The sequence below is a fragment of the Sus scrofa genome, chromosome 10 (assembly GCF_000003025.6).
Source record: "Sus scrofa isolate TJ Tabasco breed Duroc chromosome 10, Sscrofa11.1, whole genome shotgun sequence".
In the NCBI taxonomy this organism is placed as follows: domain Eukaryota; kingdom Metazoa; phylum Chordata; class Mammalia; order Artiodactyla; family Suidae; genus Sus; species Sus scrofa.
The window spans coordinates 64,442,324-64,458,849 of NC_010452.4; the positions used below are offsets into that span (position 1 = coordinate 64,442,324).

General features: G+C 47.3%; 1 protein-coding gene across 11 annotated transcripts in view; it reads left to right on the plus strand.

The window, feature by feature from the left end:
- Window positions 265–16,526, plus strand: part of PRKCQ (protein kinase C theta) — a 153,941-nt gene continuing 137,679 nt past the window's right edge. For 2 of the 11 annotated variants that reach the window (XM_021065021.1, XM_021065019.1), the window contains exon 1: window positions 1,089–1,178. Coding sequence is in view for 3 of the 11 variants with exons in the window: in XM_021065025.1 (XP_020920684.1) it covers window positions 594–690 (97 nt within the window). In the remaining 8 variants the exon portion in view is untranslated. Of the gene's footprint in view, window positions 691–1,083; window positions 1,179–1,511; window positions 1,628–1,718; window positions 2,928–12,087; window positions 16,169–16,526 lie in introns of those variants that run through there. The other 9 variants (XM_021065025.1, XM_021065023.1, XM_021065015.1 and 6 more) reach the window with 9 other exon arrangements.

Here is a 16,526-nt window from a genome sequence, read left to right on the forward strand (position 1 = left end):
TCTATGTGTCCAGGATCAGAAGACTGCTGATCCAAGGTTTGGGAAAGAAAGAAAGAGGGAAACGAAAGAAGGAAAGAAGGAAGGGAGGGAGGAAAGAAAGAAAGAAAGAAAGAAAGAAAGAAAGAAAGAAAGAAAGAAAGAAAGAAAGAAAGAAAGAAAGGCAGGCAAGAGAGGAAGGAAGGAAGGGAGAGAGAGGAGAAGGGGGGAGAAAGGAAAAGAAAGGAAGGAAATAAAGGAAAAAAGGAAGGAAAGAGAAAAAAGGGAGGAAGGAAGGGGATAAGGGCTCTTATTTCTCAGACTGCTCTGGGCTTAGTGTATTAAACCAACAAAAGCCTTAACCAAGTACATTTCAATCACTTCGGGTCATAATTGGGAAGGGAACAGCTCTGCAGTCCTGGTAACCAGATTTAGATTTTTAACCTAAGTGAAACATTAATCCCCTCGAGCACAGGCAAAGCACCCCAGTCATCCTCATCAGAGTCCTCATTAGCACCGCCAGGTAGGCGGAAACGTCTTCCAGTGCCAAATGCGCGGCTCGGACACTACGCTGCAGCTTCCAGGGCTGTCAACTTTAAAGCAGTGCGACCTTGGAAATGATACATGAAACGACTGTGCAGAAACCAAGTCAGAGGCAGGACACAACCGAGGAGAGATCATCCAGCGGCCAGAATTGCACCAAATCCTCCTCTGGTGGGTCAATTGAAAAGACCAGGGTTCACCTGTCCTTTGAGCGCAAAAGCTGGCCAAGCAGCTGAGGTTCTTTTTACCAAATGACCTTGATGCTTCCCGTGGGAAGGCTCGTTTCGCTTCTCGGTTGGGTAGATGGAGAGTCACGTGCTCCTGGGGCCCCTCCGCCCCGCGCGCGGCGTGGGCTTCGGCATCCCCGGCGCGGGGATGGGTCGCGCTCTCGGGCTGGAGGCGCCGCGAGCGGAAGCGCGGGGAGGAGCGCGCGGCGCGCGGGGCGGGCCCGGAGAGAGAGCGGTGCGCGGCCGGCGGTGCGCGGGGCCGCGGCTCCGGGGCGGGCGTCCGGGGAGCCGGCTTGGCGGCGGGGCTGCGGGGTGACGAGCGCCCTCTGGCCGGCGCCGCCCGAGGGCGCACCCATCGCGCCGGCCGCCCGCGTCCGCCCGCGCCCGCACCGCCGCCGCCCAGCCTAGCGCACGGACCGCCGCTGCCAGCAGGTAGGTCCCCGCGCGGGTCGCCGGCCGGGGGTAGGGGGTTCTCGGGGTGGCGGGGCCGGGACCGTGCGCCCTGCGAGGTGCGGGGGGTGGACACCCAGCTCGCGTTCGGGCTCCGATCCGGTCCAGGAAGGGGCGAGCTGGACGCCAAGGGACTCGGCGAGAGCGCTGGGAGCTACGAACTCTGGGTCTTGTTTCCGTGGTTTTTTGCGCGCGGAGCGCCCGGGATGCGCGGATCTCGGCCGGGCGGAGGCCCCCGGGGCCGGGGCGCCTCCTCTTCCTCGTCGGGTTTTCTCTCACCTGAACTACTGGGGTGGGAGGGACGGAGGGAGGGAAGGAAGAGGGCGGCGGAAAGTTTTCTGTGCTCCGGAACACACTGGAAAGGAGAGATGTTTGATGCTGGTGGCAACCGGTCCACGGAGCGAAGTCTCTTGTTTTCTTGGCGTTTGCTGGTGAGGCGGACGGGGCTGCCAGCACACCCTTGGAAACAAACCAAGCTTCTTTCCAGGGGTCTGGGGCAGGCCGGGGGAGGGGCGGCGGGGGTGATAGATTTAAAAAAAAGGAAAGGAAAAAAGTCTGGCGTTCACCCTTGTGTGAGAGTGCCTTACAGCTTTGAGGGCCACCTGTTAAGAAAGTAGAGTTCGTGTCTTTTTGTTGGGAAATGGACCTTGCATGCTCAGGGCTCGGCACCTCCCGAGTGTGAAGGAAGAGCGGCCTTAGGGGGGCTCCCCCGGGAGGCGCTGGGATTCCCGCAAGGAGAGCGTCCTGGGGGGCGTCCTGCTCAGAGTGGAGCTAATAGAAGATGTTCACCGATGGGCCAGGCTGACAAGGGGGAGAAGGATGAGGAGACTGGCCTGTCCCTGTCCGAGGACAGGAATAACCCATCCTTGGGCAGCGTGCTGGTCCTGCGGGGTGGTGCCCTTCCTGAGCGCAGGTCTGGGGTCCCTCCCTTGCATTGTTCCCTACAAGCCGTGACCACCCCCATCCTTTCCTGGCCGGGATATTTGATAGAGAAGCCCTATTTGTAAAGTGGGGTTCCCTATTCCCACCCTGCACCCCGGCCTTGGGACTCACCCTCTTCATCCCCCACCACCACCAACTTCTCTTTGTTAACTTGTAAAACGGCAGTCTTAGTGCTGACGCTTAATCTCCTTTTTAAAAATGCTGTGTCTGGTGGGAAGGAGGGTGACATTGACTAATTTGGTTGCACATTACTTTTGAAGTTTATGCACAGCTGTTTAAAATCCCTCCGAGATGAGTGCCATTGTTTGAGGCAGGTGTCTGCCGCAGACTGAGCTCCCTAGTCTGTCTTCTGCTGATTGAACGTACATATATTTAAAGATGCAGCCAAGGAGGAGCTTCTGAAACCTTCAAAGCCTCAGCTGTGGAACTCCTCCACGTTAGCAATTAAGTTAAATTAAGTTGGTTTGTTTGGGCCCTCTCCCCATAAACTTTTATCTCTGATTTCAGAAGTAACCTGTTGGCCATCAACAGCCTTTGTTTCAGTCCCCTGCGATTTTTCTTGTCAGCTTTTCAAATGTAAACTTCCAGGGAGGACTCTTGTCACCACCCTCCGCCTTGTCATTTCACTTCCGCTGTTGTCTGGTGTGATAGTGGCTCGGGATGGCAAGTGGCTCTTGGGCAAGCCTCTTTGTCTGTGCTCCTGCCGGCCCCACCTCCCTCCAACAGAAACTCCCTTTTTGAGTCCACTTGGAAGAGACATGGGTCAAGGACTGGAACTTTCTTTTGCAGGTGTGTCGCTTGCCTTTTGGGTGTGCAGGGGTATTGCTCAGTCACAAAGACCAGATTTCTCTTGTTCACAGCAGGTTCCCTTGAATTGTCCATTGTCTTTGACCATTTTCTTTTTTTAAATGTCTCTGATGCCGTTGTCGTGTATTCTCTCTCTCCTGTGGAAAAGGTGAAATTCTTCTGTGTAGTGAATTTGATGTTTTATCTAACATTCCATGTGGAGTGGGTCCAGGATTGGCTTTTGAGAGTGGGGACTTAGGGTGCAAATCGGTAACTGGCATTCAGGAGGAAAATGCCACAAATTCCCTAATAATGCAGAATTTATTGATGGGATGTTTGCCTTCCTTTAAAATAGGAATTGGAATCAGCACTAACTGATTTTAATGCATATCATGTTTTAGAGTTACTGAATATGTTGTTTGCCCCTGAAAGTATCGTCATCTAATGTGACTGTTTGTTAATAAGGGTATATTTCAGGTGGCTGACTTTTTATAGGGTTCAATCTTTTATCTGTTTTACCAAGTAATTGTTACAGATAATTTAATTAAAATTAAGATAGTTATATGATGAAAAATCCCAGAGAACACAGATGTATCATGTGATTTTATATGTATATGATTTTGTTGCCCCAAATCAGGTTGTCATTAAAAGTAGGGAAATTAGTCCCCTGGTGACATATGTAGCATTAAACTCATTCTTTCTTTTTCTGACCATTATTTTAAAACTTTAAGTGTCTCGTTTTCAAGCAGCAATGCATCCAGCTTGGCTTTTTAATACCTATTCTAGCCATTAAGGCAGAAATCAAAAGAAACTCATAGAAAAACATGATGCTGGGGCAATGTTGAGGCAGAACAATGAAATAAAAGGTGTTTCCTTGAAATAATGTGAACATCTCATCATTTTAACCTGTCAAGCATTTGTGCCCAGATTCACACTGCTCTGTCATCTAAAAATATCTCTGGGGCAAAAATAGAACCAGAGGTTTCTGAAATTAGAAGTAACTCACCCCAAGCCTGGATTTCTGCTCTGGGATTAAATTCGCAGATATTTAAAGGCACTCACTCTAGCATCACATACTTCTACAGGTCGATGTTAATTTTCAAATTAAGCTAATAATGATAGTAATTGGAGCCAATGAAAGCAAGAAGGCATGGGTTTATTGATGCATTGTTACTAATAACTTATGCGCCAGATAGTATACTCAGTTTTAGTTGTATCTGGCAAAGATGACTGCCTCATTAACTCTTCACAAAGTCTATTGATATATTTTATAAATATATTTACATATTTTATAAATTTGATATCATCTTCATCACCACCATCATCATCCACATTTTGCAGATGGGGAAACTGAGGCTCAGGCAGGCTAAGTCCCTTGTTTGCCCAGCTCTTGCAACTGGCAAGTGGTAGAGTCAGATTTGTGTGACCACCAAGCAGTTGCCAAAAAACCTCAGATCTGGGCAACCTGCCAGTTCTTTTTTTTTTTTTTTTTTTTAATTGTGGCAAAATGCACACATAGCAAAGTTTACCATCATAATCATTTGTAAATGTGCAGTTCAGTAGCAATTGAGTTCTCGCTGTGCAACTGTCATCACTCTTCATCAGCAGGACCCTTTTCATCTTGCAAAAGTGAAAGTATGGATCCTTTAAACACTAACCCTCACCTCCCCTTCCTCCAGCCCCTGGAAGTGTCCATTCTGCTGTCTGTCTCTGAATTTCACTACCCTAGGTACTTTACGTAAATAGAATCATACAGTATTTGTCTTTTTATGAGCTACTTATTTCACTCGGCTTAGTGGCTTTCAGATTCATCTACATTGTAGTCTGTGTCAGAATTTCCTTCCTTTTTTTGAGGCCGAATAATACGATGACGTATGTATACACCACATTTTGTTTATCCATCTGTTCAGGGACGCTTGAGTTGCTTCCATATTTTTGGCTGATGAACAATGCTGCTGTGAAATGGGTGTAAAAAAACCTCTTCATCTCTGATTCACATTCTTTTGGCTATATACCCAGAAGTGGAATTGCTGGCTTAAATGATAGATCTGTCTGTGTTTAATCGTTTGAGGAGCCGCCACACGGTTTTCCACGCCCGCTGTACCATGTCGCATTCCTATCGACAGTGCACAAGGGTTTCAGTGTCTCCCCGTCCTCTCCCACGCTGGTTACTTTCTGGTTTTTGATAGTTGCCATCCTAATGGATGCAGGATGGTAGCCAATTAACTTTTTACCAAATTATTTGATGCCTGGCCTCAGGGTCTCTGGGTGGATGCTGCTCCCGAGTTTGCTGCTTTTTTCTGATCGCCTCTTATGCTTGTGTCCCGTTTGCTAGTGCAGAATAATTGGAGGGATTACTACTCTGGGGTCTCCTGAAGGACTGAGGAAACCATGGACAGGAGGGCTCCTAGCAGATACACACGTGATCCCTCTAGTGAGGGCTGCCCCCTCTCCTGTCAAGGACCTGCTGATTTAGAAAGAGACAGATAGTTGTCGAGAATAAGTGGGCATATGGCATTGGCGTTGGCATTGATGACAGTGTGCAGAACAGACACGCTGCAGGAAATGAGTTAATGGTTGAGTTATCTCCTCTATGTAATCAAAACTAGATGAACTCTCAGGACAATGGACAGAACCCAAAAGCTGATGGCTGTGCATTCATCCATCAAGCTTTTGTGGGGCACCTCAGAACCACATACTGTGCCCTATAACCCATAGGGGAGATGCAGCCAGGTGAAGAGGGAAGTATCATATGATAAAGTGAGATGTTGTCATCCTGCGTTTACATTGCGTCATGTCAGTTTATAGTATCATGGTGTGCGACTATGTTATAGATTTATTTGTTTACTTTGCTTCCTCCTCAAGCATATGAACTCCCTGAGGGCTGGCATTTGTCCATAGCCGGAGTCCCAGGTCCTGCGGTGGGGCTGGCACATAGCGAGCCCCCAGTAGATAGCGCAGAATGAATGCATAAGCCCTGCGCTGAGGACATCCATGGGGCCATGGGAGCACTAGACCTGGGGTGCCTGAGATGTTCCAGAGAAAGTGACAGCTCAGCTGAGACCTAAAGGGTGGGGGAGGATGCTCTGGGAGGTGGGAACAGGGTTTTAGGATCGCCTGTGAGCAGACATTCTAGGCAGGAGGGAACAGTCTGGTTTGAGCACAGCAAGTGAATGAAGAAGAGCCCTGTGAGCCCAGAAGCTCCCCCTCAAAGTGTGCTGTTGGCGTCAACTTCCGCTCTTTAGTTGAAAGTGCAAAGAGCAGACCCTTGATTGCCCTGGACTGTCGTCTTCCTCTCTTTCCCATTGCCCGCCTTCGGAGCCGTTCACACCAGGTAGATGCTAAAATTAGCAGCTAGCAAGTAGGGTGTTGCCAAGATATGAGTGAGTTTCCAAAGCAAACCCAGTGCTGTGAGTTCACAGTCAGATCAGATGACTCTTGACAGCCCAGGTGAGCAAGAAGCCAAGTCTTTCATGAAAGTCAGCTGACGCCTCTGTCTTTCTTGCAGGATGGGGAGTTCACGTCAGCTGTGTGTTTAGTGTTTGAAGGGCAGTAGTCTTCAACATTTTCCATTCTATGGTCCGTTTATGTGTTGTTTTCAGTGTTATAAAAACAGGCCTCTCACCTAGTGTTTTTGAAACTGCGAGACGCTGCCCATTGTTGATGAACGTAACTTGTTGCAGTGGAACAGGCATATCTTTAAACATGAAGTAGAAGATAGTAGGAAAAAAAGAATGTGTACATATGTATGACTGGGTCACTCTGCTGTCCAGCAGAAATTGACCCAACACTGTAAATCAATTATACTCTAATAAAAATAAAATTTAAAAAACCCATGATGTAGAAGAGAAAACGCAAGAGTGAATTTCAAGTAGCAAGAGTCATTCATGAAATTTTGCGTCGTGGAGTTTGGGACATGTGTCTTACCTAAAACTTTGAAAATGACAGACGTCTGATGTTTAGTTTCCTGTAACATCCCCTTAAGTCATAGAGTCACACAAACTCAGGCCTGGAGGGAGGCAGGAGAATCAGAGAGGAAGTGGAATTTGTTGCATGAGCATCATTCCAGGTGCCTGGATGCATAGGATCATTTGCTCCTAAAGTCCTGCTCACTGGGCAGATCATCCACGGTTTATAGAGGGGATGCTGAGGCTTGTAGAGGTTGAGAAACTTGATCAAGTATCTTTTTGCATTGTAGTTTTGTCCAGATAGATGCCCAGGCGTGGGATTGCTGGATCATATGGTAGTTCTAGATTCAGTTTTCTAAGGAACCTCTATACTGCTCTCCATGGTGGCTGCACCAGTTTATATTCCCACAAGCAGTGCAGGAGGGTTCCCTTTTCTCCACACCCCCTCCAGCATTTGCTATTTGTTGACTTAATAATGATGGCCATGCTGGCCAGTATGGGGTGGTACTTCATTGTAGTTTTGATTTGCATTTCTCTAATAATTAGTGATGCCTGCTGACCACCCATGTATCTTCTTTGGAGAAATGTCTGTTGAGGCCTTCTGCCCAGTTTTTATTGTGGGTTTTTTTTGGGGGGGTCTCTTTTGTCTTTTTAGAGCTGCACCCACAGCATATGGAGGTTTCCAGGCTAGGGGTCTAATCAGAGCTGTAGCTGCTGGCCTACACCACAGCTCACAGCAACACTGGATCCTTAACCCACTGAGCAAGGCCAGGGGTTGAGCCCTCAACCTCATGGTTCGTAGTCAGATTCGTTTCTGCTGTGCCACGATGGGTACTCTGGGTTGTTTGTTTTTAATTGTTGTTGACTTGTATATTTTGGAGATTAAGCCCTTGTCAGCTGTGTCATTTGCAACTATTTGCTCCCATTCTGTGGGTTGTCTTTTCATTTTTCTTATGGTTTCCTTTGCTGTGCAAAAGCTTGCAAGTTTGATTTTGTTATTTTTGTTTTTATTTCTGTTGCCTTGGGAGACTGGCCTAAGAAAACATTTGAACGGTTGATGTCGGAGAAAGTTTTGCCTGTGTTTTCTACCGTATGATGCCACTATGTGTGGAATCTAAAATGCGGCACAAATAAACCTGTCTACAAAACAGAAACAGAGTCACAGACATAGAGAACAGACTTGTAGTTGCCAAGGGGGAGGGGGAGGAAGTGGGATGATGGGACTTTGGGTTGGCGGATGCAAACTGTTACATTTAGAATGGATGAGCAATGAAGTCCTACTGCACAGCACAGGGAACTACATCCAGTCTCTTGGAATAGACCATGATGGAAGATGAATTGAGAAAAAGAATGTATATACATGTATGACTGGGTCACTTTGGCTGTAGAGCAGAAATTAGCAAAACATAGTAAATCAACTATAATAAAAAAAATTAAAGAAACTTGATCAAGGGTCACACAATACATTACTAGCCGTGAACCCTGATATCTTGGCTCCTAATTTAATCTTTTTTTTGTCTCCATGGGTCGTATTCCCAAAGTTTGTTCACCAGTTGGCTGTTTGGGGGCAGTGTCTTCTTGGGGAGAGCATTGTAAGCATATTCCACATTTAAGAGGAATATGAACTTTGGGATATAGCACATCAGCTTCTTAAGGAACCACATCACTTAGGAAGAAGTAGTATTGATTAAACAGGCCAAGGGTGGTTGCACCTGAAATTGACAAAGATGACAATGGCTGCTGTCTCCTCCCCTGGAAGCTTTCCCCTGGCTGCTGGGAGAAGACGGCCTTGACAGTGCCACACAAGGCCATGTGCTTTCCTCTCTAAAGCGGGGCTCCCTGGAGCAACACCCAGTCCCACTGACGGCTTCTCTGGACCCATCCTTCCATTTTTGACAAAGCAGAAAAAAAGCATCAGCCTCTGTCCAGTGTTTACCCTCCACTGATTCTCTGGAGTCCATCTCTTCCTCCTCCTTGGGAATCTCCTTCTCGGATTATTCCCACTTGCACCTGTATTTTCCTTCCCTGCCCCACTCCTGGCCCTGATCTCACTGCAAAGGCAGACTGAACTCCCTCCATCCCGTCTTTGAAGAAAAAGACAATTCTTCTGTGATTCTTCCGTGCTTTTCTCCAGCTCCTTTCTTCTCTCTTTCCTCCTTTTCTCAACCAGATTCATTACATTCCCTGGCTCCTCCCCTCCTCGGCCCCAAACATCCAGCTTTGCCTTTGCTGCCTCTGGGAATCTGTCACACTCATGCTCCCTATTGCTGATTTTTGCTAAATTCCACTCTTGTCTTCCTTGACTTCTCTGCAGCAGACCATGCAGCGTTCTCAGAGCAACTTTCCCTCCTCTCGCACTTTCCCCTTCTCCTTTGCAAGTTGCAAGCCTCTCCTTTCTGTTCCATGGAAGGTTGATGTCCGTCAGTGTTCTCATGCCGTGGGTAACCTCATCCCTTACTGACCTTGAGAGCCATTTCCTCACTGACCTCTATCCAGCCATGACCTATCCAAGGTCCTCTCTTGCAGCTGGTTGATGCTCCCATCCAGCATTGCATGACCCAGTCTGCAGGCATTGCCTTCCCCTTCCTCTTGCCGCAAATACCCACTCCCAGTCTTCTCTGAACCTTGTGCTGGCATCATCTGTTCCAGCACAAGCTGAGATCTGAATGTTTTCCTTGACTTCTCACCTCCACAACTCACCCCAACCCAAGTTCTGTGAGTTCCACCCCCTGTCTATCTTTTTATTCCGTCCACCTTCTCCCAGCCGCACTCAGTGTGCAGGCCACCACCGTTTCTCTCCTGGGTTACTGCCAGAACCTCCTCACTGGTCTCTGTTACTATGGATTGTTCTTCACACTGCTGCTGGAGGATCCTTCTAGATCCCAGATCTGAGATGATCACACCTTGCTTTAAACCCTCCAGTGGCCGCCTGGTGTGCTTGGAATGAAACCCAGACTCTGTCATGTGAATTAGAGGTTCGAGTTAGTCTACACTCCCCTGTTCTCTCCAGTTGCATCTCTGCAGCACCGCACACATCACGTTCCTCCAGGTCTGAGCCTCTGTGGGTTCCATGTATCCTGTTGCCTCATGGAACTTTCTGCCCTGCCTCTAAACCTCTCCTTCCTTTGGCTATTCTGTATGTTTTCAGTGCCTAACTTAAACATCTTCCTGAAAACTCTTCCTGATCCTCCAAATTAGGACTTTGTTTCCTCCCACGTGTTCTCAAAGCACATGTGAGAGCATCTATATACATTTCTTCACACCATGTGTGGCAACTGATCAATACGTGCTAGCTGGCACAGCGCTCAGTCTGATGCCGTTATTGGGTTTGCTTTAGACGTCCCCAGTAGATTGTAAACTCTCTGAGGATGGAAGGCACATTTTCTCTTATTCTTGGTTAAATCTCTGGTATCTAGCACTGTATCCAATATATAGCAGGTGCTGAATAAATATTAGCAGAATAAATAAATGAGCCATAGGTTTTAGAGCCTGTGAGGTCTAAGGGATAAGAGGAAAGAAGTCCGGTCTAAGAGTTGAAATGTCTGCACAGGTAGAATTATTAGGATTTTCAGCAGGCGGGTCTCTGGAATTATCTAGATACATTCTACTCAAGTCAGAGTTGAAGGTGACAGGAAACATTTAAATATACTAATAGGCGACTTGCAACAAGGGAAAAAGCTCCTTCTCCCTATCTCCATCTCATCCTCCTAGTTTCTCACTTTGCTGAGAAATGCCAAGAATAAAAGGAAAAAGATTGAGTTAAGAATGATCAGGAAATAGAAAAATGATAATGAAGTATTCTGAAATATCCTACAATGGATGAGGCAGTAGGTAGACATTAAATGCAGTTATACAGGGAACTCAAAATCCTTTTAATAAAAAGAAAATATTAAAGGATAAAAGAGGTTAAAAAGCTTAATGAAACAGTACAGGATGTTAAGGATTCTTCAGAACAAAATCATAATGATCTTAAAATTCATTAAGAAAGGTAAAAGTGAGTTCCCGTTATAGCACAGTGGTTAACGAATCTGACTAGGAACCATGAGGTTGAGGGTTCGATCCCTGGCCTCACTCAATGGGTCAAGGATCCAGCATTGTCGTGAGCTGTGGTGTAGGTCACAGACGAGGCTCGGATCTGGTGTTGCTGTGGCTGTGGTGTCAGATGACAGCTACAGCTCCGATTGGACCCCTAGCCTGGGAACCTCCATATGCCACAGGTGTGGCCCCAGAAAAGAAAAAAAAATGTAAAAGTAAAAGACCTTTGAGAATTAGGATGATAAAGGCATGCCAGAGATTAAATACAAGAGCATTCAAAGAAAAATGTCTTTAAAGAGTAATACTATTTAGGGGCCTCACTTAAAGGTAGAATAACCAAAACCATGAAACCAGAGGGGAGGAAAAACAAAATCATTTAAAGAAGATTAAAAATAAATCCCAACAATAATCAAATAAAAGGGGCATGGGTTCCTAACGGCAATCAAGCCACAGCTAAAACAGTGTTGAAACTGGAGCTTAGGTTCTGGACTAATACCTTAAAAGCCCATGTAACCTCAGCGGGATTTCAGAGACAGTTTTTAGGGTATTTGCTAAGTGAATGGCATTATATTTTGGGGGGCATTGCACTGTGACTTTCACTGTGACATTTCTCTCCTTGGGGGGGTGGGTCACATAAAGGCAACCAAATAGTTATGCTTGTCTTTGCCAATTATAAGGGAGACCTTTCACGCTGGGTAAGATGCAGTCCCTGCGTTCCAGAGCCTAATGCCTCTTCCAGCCAAAGCGCCCCACTCCCCTTTGGGAAACAAGAAAGTAAGGTGGCCCTTACATGCGTCCCTGCCCTTGTCCATGAAGCCTCTTCTCAACCAGAGTCCCTTTAATGATGTCCCAAATAGTGTCGTCCTGTGTTACACCTGTGCAGCTCATACTGTTCTTACCACCTTCTCATGCTTTCTTGTGTCTCTGGGGTCTTGTGGTTTCTGTCCAGCCCCAAACCAGAGCTTAATGATGATATTTTAATTAGTATCTCCTGAGGAAGCTCCCCTGTTCCAGCTCTCCTGTTCCTTCTCATGCATAAACACTTGGCAAAGCTCAGATGCCTCTTGACTTAAGCTCGTGAGATGTCTCCTAGTTGGGGAATATGTTTTATTTTGCTCCCTTGCCAGCAGGAAGGATTCTGGTGATGAATATCAGCTTTTCCAGGGCCTACTCATTAGTGCTAAGAGCCCTTAGCACTGTAATTTTTGCCAATATTCTTTTTTTTTTTTTTTTTTTTTTGTCTTCTTAGGGCTGCACCTGCAGCATATGGAAATTCCCAGGGCGGAATTGGAGCTGTAGCCGCCAGCCTATACCACAACCACAGCAACGCCAGATCTGAGCCATGTCTGCAACTTACACCACCGTTCACCATAATGCCGGGTCCTTAACCATCGAGCAAAGCCAGGGGTCAAACCCACATCCTCAGGGATCCTAGTCGGGTTCTTAACCTAATGAGCCACAAAGGGAACTCCCCGTCCATATTCTCAAGGTGGATTTGGGGGATCTGACTAAGAAGTGGTCTGTGGGGCCAAGTACATCATCACCTCTGGGCACATTGACTCCTGTTTGACCAGAGTCTAGATTAGTGACCTGCCGCCTTCCTCCTACCCCGTCCCAAGGTCTGGGTTCCAGTCCCTCTGCCTGGCTTGCTAGCTCCCTTGCAGTAAATGAGGACATTTGGGAGTTGGTACCCAGGATATAAAAATCCAGAGTAGGCGGTCCTTCTCAGCAGGAGAGACTGGAGAGCAGCTCTGGCATCACAGGCACGGTTCCCCCTGCCTTTGCCCACCTTTTTCATGGCTGTGCCAGTCTTTCTCAACATCCAGCAGTGAAGGCAGATAGAAAGGGTGCAGACAGACATGGGGGCTGGGAGATCTGCGATCTCATTCCTGCTTTGCCATATTGACTGTGAGATGAGTGAGCTGGAGGTAGGTGCACTAGGACCCCTCTTGATCTTAATATTTTATACCTATTTTGGGGGGTTGAGGGTCGTTCTTTTGATATTTACCCATTCCAGTCACACCAGGACGCTGCACAGCATCTGGGTGGCTACATTTCATGGCTCCCAGGCTGTGCGTTAGCCCATTCACAAACATGGGCGTAGACTGGAAAATATTACCGACCCTGAAATGTGTAACGCTTCACCAGTAAACAGGAGTGCAGTCACCCAGATGCTGAAACCACTCAGTGGCCCTTGGGATTCTACAGATGAAGACCTCACAGAACGGCAGTAACACACTGTTTTCTTCTGCGGTGTTCATGATGGTGGTGGTACAGAAATGCAGTAACAACCAAGGGTTCTCAAAAGGCAGGTTCCCCAAAAAAGAACAGCGTGATTTCCTCAGTGGGCTTTGTTTCTGGCAGGTAAGATCAGAAGCCATAGCAGCTGGATAGCATCTTCTCCCCTCTAAGATTGGGAACTCTTTTCATCCTTCTGCATCAGTCATTTGAAAAGAAAGACACATGAGCATCTTGGGACATGTTTAGGCTACAGATGGAGTGATATGAACAGTGACCACAAATAAACTCTTTCCTAGGACGAACTTGAGTTACTGCACTTCTTGCATGCTACCAAACCAATCCTAGATTGTTTTCTAAAAATCCTTTTAATGTCGAAATAATTTGGTGAGAAATAACTTGCATAATTCCAACTTCGGAAGCAGAGTTAGCTTAAATATTTGCCAGAGGTGCAACACAAAGTCCTTTAACCCTCCTTTCTCAATTCCAATATAAAGAAGGATTTTACTACCGGAATTCTTTTCTAGTTCCTGGACATTGAGATTCGTTATTATTTATAGCACGCTTGTGATCTGTAAGGAAAAGTACTTTAGGAAAGAAAGCCATGTGAGCAGTAGGAAAGGCTTTGTGTTACTTATTAAAATATAATAGGGAGTTCCTGTTGTAGTGCAGTGGAAATGAATCCGACTAGGAACCATGAGGTTGCAGGTTCATCCCTAGCCTTGCTCAGTGGGTTAAGGATCCAGCGTTGCCTTGGGTTGTGGTGTGGGTTGTAGACGTAGCTTGGATCTGGCATTGCTGTGGCTGTGGCGTAGACCAGAAACTGTAGCTCCAATTTGACCCCTAGCCTGGGAACCTCCATATGCTATGGGTGTGGCCCTAAAAAAAATAAATAAATGCAATTTACTTAACCCCAAATTGCCAGTATTGCTAAGCGTAAGCCAGCACATAATTTTAGAAATTGATGAAGGCAAACTTATCCATTCACAGTTCACCATTAGTGATGCTGAAAAAGAGACATGTCAACACATAACCTTATATTTGAATTTTATCAGTTCAATAGAAGCGAAAGGAAGAAAGGCAAGCCCTTCTCTTCTGAAAGCAGTCTAGAAGTGTTAAGAACAGAGAGAACGTATCTTCATTTACATACATAAAATCAGTTTTCCCCGGGAAAAATATTGTAGATGTTTTCCTGAGGAAAAATAGTCTATACCTCTGGATCTAAATATCTAGACACCAAGAGAGACCACACTGATGACTCAAGTGCTGATCTATCTCAAGATACTTAGCAATACAGCTAAGGAAGCAAATTATGTAAAGAACCACCAAACATGTTGCAGGGCCCCAACGTGAGACACATAATTGTTTGGATATTTGTCTAAAAACTACCAGTAGGAAAGTTCAGACTGAATTCCAGGGAATTTTAATCCGCACGCCACATTTTCTTAGCGTTTTGCAAGATGGAATCAGGATTATATTTTCTAAGAACCGCTTTTTGAAAAGCTTGAGCACTAATCGGTGAAGTGGGACATAAGTCGGAAATAAGATTTGGTACTTAGTAATTAAGGGAAGTACAACTTAACACATGTGGGAAGAGGGTCCTTGTTATTGTCCTGAACTTGGCAAGGCTGCGGCATATGACTTATTTGGCCTAGAGTATTGGTTTGGATACCAGTCACCATGTAACAGGCTTCTCCAAAACTTAGTGGCTCAATACAGCACCATTGTATTGGCTCATTTCTGTGGATCTGGCATTTGGGCTGGTTCTGCTGCTCATAGCATCACTTGGGGTCTCATGAGGTTGTGGACAGATCCGAGAGGGGTCACTCATATGTATGGCGCTTGGTGGGTATGTCTGGACGAGGGGACCACCCTGCTCCCTCCCTTTCTATGAGGCTACCTTGGGCTTCCTTTCATGGTGATTAGATCCTAGAGTGAGTGTTCCCAACACGCGAAGCCTCAAACCTTTTAAGGAACAAACCAAGAATTCCCTGAGCATCCTTTCTGTTGGGCTCTGCTGGTCAAAGCAAGTCCCAGGCTGGCCAAGATCACGGGGCGGTGTGATGCTCATGCAGCCATCTTTGGAAGTACAGCCTCGCACAAGTATTTAGGCGTTATAACGTTTCACCTTTATTTTCCGAGGTGGAGCCTCTAGCCTCCACCCCCCTCCACTCTGCTGAGCGAAGGACCTGATGAAAACAGAAATCTGACCACAGTTTTCTACCTTGCTCCTTGTCACCTACAAAGTAAGATGCAGACCCTTGGCCTGGCTTGCCAGGTCCTTTCTGGTCTGTCCCCTGCCTGCCTCTCCAGCCTCCCTTCTCACAAGACCCCAAGCCCTGCCTTGACCTTGACCTGCCTCTCTTGCACAGCTCCCCTGGGCTCATGTGCTGGAGAGCAGGATGGACCTCTTCCCATCACATCCTTGTTTGCTGACCCCTCGGGTATCACCTCCTCTGTGAAGGCTCCCCACCCCCTGCTCTATTTTAAAACATCCTCCCTGGGAGCTGCTCTGGCTTCCTGCATGGGGGGCCACCTTGGCAGTAATAATACCCCCTCCTGGACCACAGGGTGAGCTCCTGGAGGGCAAAGATCCCAGCCTCCCCTCCAGCCCAGCCCTGCCTCGTCCCCCATGCAGCCAGTGCTCAGTAAACAGCTGCTGTAGGTAGTGTAGTCTGCACACTGGGCAGCGCAGTGGCAGAGTGCCTGGAGGAAAGACCAGAAAACCCCAAACAGGAAGAAGGCGGGCGTGATGAGGAGGAGGTCAGAGCCGTGAAGAGTGACGGAACCGAGGTGGTGGATGCAGCACTGCAAAAGTGCCACGAGAGAGAACTAGATAAACAGAGGATGAGAACCAAGCCCAGCAGCTTGGACAGAATATCCAATTAGAGTACAGTTGGCCGTCGGGAAAGAAGAAACACGGAGCTGACATCAGACGCGGTCATGGGTGCACAGATGCGGGAGCGGCGCCCCATGAGAGCATCCCAGACCTGGAATTAAAAGGCAGGGCACCCCAACTCCAAACAGTCCAGAACCTCCCTCCTCCTCACACCTTCTCAGCAGGTGACTGACTGCCAGACCACAGGGACGGGGGTGGATTGGGGCCGAGGGAGGAAGAGTTGCTGCTTCTGGGAAAACTGGGACCGGCCACGACTCCTGAATCCCACATGATGCTCATTTCACCCGGTTGAATGTTTTTCCTCCTGAGCCAGGTTGACTGAATAACACGAAAGTGAAACTGCCTGTTGCCCTTGATGCTGGTGACAAGGTTCAGGGGAAACGGCGCCACGGGGGAGGGGGGCTCCTCCCCAACCCCAAGCAGGAAGACCCGCCTTGAAGGCGCCACCGCCGCCTTTTCACAAAACAACTAGAAAGGAAGTAATCGTCGTGAGAAAATGTGTGTTCTGCTAGATAGGGAAGG